This window comes from Salmo trutta, chromosome 23 (genome assembly GCF_901001165.1).
Source record: "Salmo trutta chromosome 23, fSalTru1.1, whole genome shotgun sequence".
Lineage (NCBI taxonomy): Eukaryota > Metazoa > Chordata > Actinopteri > Salmoniformes > Salmonidae > Salmo > Salmo trutta.
In genome coordinates, this window is record NC_042979.1 from 40,486,535 (window position 1) to 40,493,246 (window position 6,712).

General features: G+C 40.7%; 1 protein-coding gene across 4 annotated transcripts; it reads left to right on the forward strand.

Moving 5' to 3' along the window:
* Positions 1 to 2,888: 2,888 nt before the first annotated feature.
* On the forward strand, positions 2,889 to 6,504 carry c23h5orf63 (chromosome 23 C5orf63 homolog). Of its 4 annotated transcripts, none has more exons than XM_029710308.1 (5): positions 2,889 to 2,946; positions 3,671 to 3,726; positions 3,830 to 3,944; positions 4,094 to 4,150; positions 6,318 to 6,504. In XM_029710308.1, exons 3-5 carry the CDS (start codon positions 3,837 to 3,839, stop codon positions 6,486 to 6,488), a joined length of 336 nt encoding a protein of 111 aa, XP_029566168.1. In that variant the 5' UTR covers positions 2,889 to 2,946; positions 3,671 to 3,726; positions 3,830 to 3,836; the 3' UTR covers positions 6,489 to 6,504. The 4 variants fall into 4 exon arrangements, with proteins under 4 accessions (XP_029566168.1, XP_029566171.1, XP_029566169.1 ...); XM_029710309.1 differs by having other exon boundaries at positions 2,894 to 2,946; positions 3,674 to 3,726; XM_029710310.1 differs by having other exon boundaries at positions 2,910 to 2,946; positions 3,677 to 3,726.
* Positions 6,505 to 6,712: the final 208 nt, after the last annotated feature.

The window sequence follows — 6,712 nt, forward strand, 5'->3', positions numbered from 1 at the left end:
GGGTGACTCACGAGGCAACATGACATTCTGCTGTATTGGCCTCAAGCAGTTCTGATGCCACATGACATGGACAGAGAGGACAAGACAGAGAACAGTTATCTCCATTTCCAACATCTTCAACCAGATACACTGAAATCAACATTACAATCAATGTGCATTTGTGAGAATGTGAGAAATATAAATTCAGACAATTTTATTTCAACATTTTTCCAATGTTCTCCCATAACAAGTAGGTTCCTATATTATATTTGCCTAATTATGATCTACAAGATTGAGAGAGCCGAGAGGACAGGGTGTTCGCCCATCTCCTCAAATTGTGTGACTAGGTCCTTGAAGGCATCCTCACGTTATAGGTTGTTTGCCCAGTGTCAGACGGCATCCAAGAATGTGTGTAGGTCTTCCACCTACAGTGTGGAATATAGAGGGACTTGTGTGAACCCTGAACCCTGAACCGTTAGCCTACCTCATGTACTTGTGGAAAGCAGTGAGTCCTTCTTCAGATTTAAAGCCTGCCACAAAACATAAATTGAAAATGTGTCACATTTATAATCTTGCATTCATGATACTGAGTTTCATGTGCTGTTGCTATTAAAATCCTATAGATGGCAGTACAGTTTAGCACAGAGCCTTACAGTATGGACAGCACTGACTTTTCCACATACTGTGTTGTGGCATTTTCTCTCTGCTGGACCATAGCTCATCTTATTCTTCCATCTGGTTAAGAAGCAGCCCTCAAACCTTCAGCTCTGGATAGACAACACACTTTCACTCAGAAATAAGAGAGTAGAAATAAAACATGTTGCACACCTGAAGTGTCAGGTTGGGAAAAGTGAAAACTAGAATGGGTGCTCCAGCACACAGTGCAGAGAGGACATTAATAAACATGTAACGTTCCTGTCAAAGAGACCTTTCATTAGTAGCCTAAGACATTCATTAGTAGCCTAAATATTCTGTATGGCAAACAGGCCTACAGGAGACACACAACCAAACCAAATACTGCTAAAAGACGTTCATAAGAGCTGCACTTGTGGACATATATTATGTCAACTTTAAGGAAAAAAAAGATGTCCGCCTCACTTCTCACAACACATGCTCTTAACATTTGAAATCACTGTCCATGCACACCTGGGCGTAAATTACTCATTGATGAGAATTATTCCATATTGCACGAAGGAATAGTCTATGGCTACATGTGTAGTCTATAAAGGCACTGTCACGATTCTCTAAAGCTGAACCCAGAAGCAGACCAGGACAAGGTGAGTAAAATGAAGGTGAGTATTTATTTACAGTCTCGAGGTGAAAATAGAATAATCCAGGAGACGGAGCGGCAGCGGAGGTGAGTTGATGAGAGTAAATGGGTTGATCCAATGAAGTCACTGAATCCACCGACGGCCAGGCAAGGGAGTTGAATGTTCCGGGAGAATGACTGTAGACAGAGTAAACGGGGGTGAGTAACCAGTAACAAGTACAAAACAACAAAACTAGCTCAGAAAACATGAGGCTGATACGCTGGCACAACATCGTGTTCGTTGCTAATGATCCGGCAGGGAATGGATGTCAGCTCAGGGTTTAAGAAGAGGTGAAGATCAGGACCAGGTGTGCAGAAGGTTGATGAGATGCAGGTGCGGGTAATAAATAGATCTCCCGCCTAACCTCGTTGCCTGGCAACCAGACAGGAACCTTAGACAACACTTAAACAAAAACAGTCATCTCAGGCAGAAACAGACTCAGGAAGCGGGATTCCTGACAGGCACAATCAAATAACAACTGTCCGTTGTCCTAGTAACATAATGGATACAGGTGATGATGAAGGTGGAAAGGCTTAAAATGTTTCATCAACACAATATACATTATGTTATATTACTCTCCTCCTTTTAAAACAGCTAAATCACTCGCTCACACAGTTTGAGAGCTGCGCGGTCTTGTCCATGTGCCACTGGCAGTGGCTGCACGCTCTCAGCAGCCAAACAAACTCCACGCTGTGGATTAATAGTCTCGAAAACACAACCTGACTGGTCATTGTTGCCTAGTCAGGTTCTCGATACTAGTGGATTAGCCGCACCAAATCATTAGGTATTTGTTTCAGATTGTTGTACTTACGTTGAGGTTGGATTCAGTGTGGCACACCTTGATCATTCAATCCCAAAATAACTGCATAAAAACTGGTCTGGTAACTTACATTATGAGGTGTTATTAGGATACTGGCTCTTTGACATTTGTTTGCTTAGTGTAGTACATGTGTAATAAGGTAAAAGTGTGTGTGTGTGTGTGTGTGTGTGTGTGTGTGTGTGTGTGTGTGTGTGTGTGTGTGTGTGTGTGTGTGTGTGTGTGTGTTGCTTGTGTGTGTGTTTTGTGTGAGTGTGTCAAATGATGGGGCTTGACCTCGCTTAGTTGTCAACATTCAAAAGGTCTTTATTATTATTATTATTATTATTATTATTATTATATATTTCAGTGCAGACAGTGAGTCTTCAGCTGACATATTTTCAATACCAGGATTGTTTTGAGGAGGTTTACATACAGTATGAATATCTAGGATATAGGTCATCACTGTAAAATAGTATTATTTGTTAATACTATATACTACAAGTAATACCCATTTCCAAATTATGTCCATTATCAATATTGATTGGAAAAGAAATGCACTGCAAGTTAAGGTTTGTCATATACAAACAACAAAAGGCTAAATACTTGCTATTGTTTAACAAATGGGGGCACCCATCTGACTGTCATTTGTCATTTTATGAACGGAAACTTTGTAACCGCAGATTGTACACGTTTCCACAATACTGCCGCGTGTAGGTTTAACTTTATTTGATGGACAGAAAATTGTCCAATAGTGGCACTCTCTTGAACAGGAAGTAAAATGACAGTCAACCAATAGGTATCACATACATTTGCGTTCCTTTTCCCTCTGTTTTGTCACGCCTGCTCGTCCGCTCAAAGGTGAGATATTTCATAAACTCTAATCTTTTACACAAACAACTCAAATACTGCCAGGCTTTTGACGTGCATACATTTTTATACTGAATAAAACAATTTCATATAGAAAAGTAAACATAGATACAGAGGTAGGTTTATTTACTACCTCAAGACACAGGTCTACGCTAAAAATAAATATTGCAGCCAAACAGGAGAGCGACATCCTACGCAATCGGCGCTACTGTTTTTAAAAATGTGTTGATTTCTGACAGATTTACCGAGTGCTTTAGATTTTATATGGAGAAAATGGAGCTGAAATATGGCTGTCTTAATACTCTGGTCACCCTTCACAATGCAAAGAGGGGTTATTATAGCAATCGAAATGTTTTTGAAATACAAGAATATCTGAATGTCTGTAGCCGTAATATTTTGTGTATATACAGTATATATGATATTATAAATACCTCACATGTGACTAGTAAAAAGACTAAGCAATTAGCCAATTAAAATGTTTATCTGACTCCATAAAGATGATTTAGCAATATGGAAGAACAATATATTTGAGTTACACTAATAGGCAATCAAGAAATGTCTGAGAATGGAATCCTAAATACGAGTGTATTTAATTACTTTGGAAAATGAATGGATTACATACAAGGCATCAAGCTTAAGTTATAAAGCATTAACAAGCATTACAAGACATTCAATGCTGGACCATAGCTCATTTTCTTCCATCTGGTTAATTAAGAAGCAGCCTACCAACCTTCAGCTCTGGATAGACAACACACTTTCACTCAGAAATAAGTGAGTAGAAAAATGCAACTCCCAGTAACAGAGAGCATATAGAGTAGTAGTATAAAGTAGTGCCAAGCCTACATGTCTGATGCAGTAATTGTCTACTTTGCAGACAGACAATGCATTTGGTCTTGCCAAGGACTCTCCACAGGACAAAGAGTTCTGCTCATCTGCTTAGAAGACTCTTCTCCCAAAAGTACTTACCTACTTTAACGCTTTTTACCAAGGTAATGTGAATTGTTGAGTAATGTAAATTATCAGATAATATTGATATTTTTAATTAATAATGTTCATATTAGTGGTCCCTCTCAAGGTTTTCCTTGACACAGAATACATTAGTTAGCACTATTGATATACATATTTAACCATTTTCCAGGATCCATGCCCATTGTGTGATGAAGCAAAAGAAGTCCTTGAACCATACAAACACAGGGTGAGGTTATGTTTCTCAGTTTGCTGAACAGTTGGATAAAAGTGTCTGCTAAATGCCACATACAGTGCATTCGGAAGGTATTCAGACCCCTTGACCTTTTCCACATTTTGTTACGTTACAGCCTTATTAAAAAATTGATTAAATTGTTTTTTTCCCCTCATCAATGTACATACAATACCCCATAATGACAAAGTACATTTACATAAGTATTCAGACACTTTGCTATGAGACTCGAAATTGAGTTCAGGTGCATCCTGTTTCCATTGATCATCCTTGAGATGTTTCTACAACTTGGTTGGAGTCCACCTGTGGTAAATTAAATTGATTGGACATGATTTGGAAAGGCACACACCTGTCTATATAAGGTCCCACAGTTGACAGTACATGTCAACGCAAAAACCCAGGCCATGAGGTCAAAGGAATTGTCCTTAGAACTCTGAGACAGGATTGTGTCGAGGCACAGATCTGGGGAAAGGTACCAAAATATTTCTGCAGCATTGAAGGTCCCCAAAAACACAGTGGCCTACATCATTCTTAAATGGAAGAAGTTTGGAACCACCAAGTCTCTTCGTAGAGCTGGCTGCCCTGCCAAACCAATCAGTCGGGGGAGAAGGGCCTTGGTCAGGGAGGTGACCAAGAACCCAATAGTCACTTTGACAGAGCTCTAGAGTTCCTCTGTGGAGATGTGAGAACCTTCCAGAAGGATAACCATCTCTGCAGCACTCCACCAATCAGACCTTTATGGTAGAGTGGCCTGACGGAAGCCACTCCTCAGTAAAAGGCACATGACAGCCTGCTTGGAGATAGCCAAAGGTCATCTAAAGGACTCTCAGACCATAAGAAACAAGATTATCTGGTCTGATGAAACCAAGATTGAACTCTTTGGCCTGAATGCCAAGCGTCACGTCTGGAGGAAACCTGACACCATCCCTATGGTGAGGGATGTTTTTCAGCGGCAGGGACTGGGACAGTAGTCATGATCGAGGGAAAGATAAACGGATCAAAGTACAGAGAGATCCTTGATGAAAACCTGCTCCAGAGCGCTCAGGCCCTTAGACTGGGGTGAAGGTTCACCTTCCAACAGGACAACGACGCTAAGCACACAGCCAAGACAATGCAGCAGTGGCTTTGGGACAAGTCTCTGAATGTCCTTGAGTGGCCCAGCCAGAGCCCGGACTTGAACCCGATCGAACCTCTCTGGAGACACTTGAAAATAGCTGTGCAGCGACACTCCCCATCCAACCTGACAGAGCTTGAGAGGATCTGCAGAGAAGAATGGGAGAAACTCCACAAATACAGGTGTGCCAAGCTTGTAGCGTCATACCCAAGAAGACTCGATGCTGTAATTGCTGCCAAAGGTGCTTCAACAAAGTACTGAGTAAAGGGTCTGAATACCTATTTAAATGTGATATTTTCAGGGGGGTTATACATTTGCAAACATTTCAAAATACCTGTTTTTGCTTTGTCATCATGGGGTATTGTGTTTAGATTGAAGATGAAAGAAAACAATGTAATCAATTTTAGAGTAAGGCTGTACCGTAACAACATGTGGAAAAAGTAAAGTGGTCTGAATACATTCCGAATGCACTGAGTGTACAAAACATTAAGAACACCTGCTCTTTCCATGACATAGACTGACCAGGTGATTCCAGGTGAAAGCAATGATCCCTTATTGATATGTTAAATCCACTTAAAACAGCGTAGATGAAAGGCAGTAGACAGGTAAACGAAGGATTTGTAAGCCTTGAGACAGTTGAGACATGGATTGTGTATGTGTGCCATTCAGAGTGTGAATGGGCAAGACAAAAGATTGGAGTTCCTTTGAACAGGGTATGATAGTAGGTACCTTGTGAACCGGTTTGTGTCAAGAACTGCAACGCTGCTGGGCTTTTTACACTCAACAGTTTCCTGTGTATATATCGAGAATGGTCCACCACCCAAAGGACATCCAGCCAACTTGACACAACTGTGGGAAGCATTGTAGTTATCATGTGCCAGCATCTCTGGAATACTGGACACCTTGGAGAGGTGTTCTGAGGGCAAAAGGGGGGGCGGGGCGGGGGCAACTCCATATTAGGAAGGTGTTCCTAATGTTTGGTATACTCAGTGTATTATGAAAAGGTCAATTTACTAATGAATGTCTTCTCTTATTTCTGTTATTTTACAGTATATTTTTCTGCAGGTAGATATCACACTGCCAGAGAACAAAGTTTGGTGGGACAGATACAAATACGAAATTCCAGTCTTCCATCTGAATGGACAGTTTCTAATGATGCACAGAGTTAGCACTTCACTCCTGGAGAAACGGTTGGCTGAAGTGGATGAAGAACAACAATAAAATGACTTTGCAATAGTATAGCCTACTTAAAGATAGAATCCAGGTCACCCCACCTGTGTTTTGGTAAAGAGCTGAGTGATGGGCACTATAACCACGCTCAAATTCATGGACAGAGCTATGGATGCAAGGTCAGACCATGCATGATATCAAAATTATAGTTTTAACCATTTTTTGAGGCTATTCAGTGTTTGTTTGCATTTACATTGTTTACAATTATTGGAGTA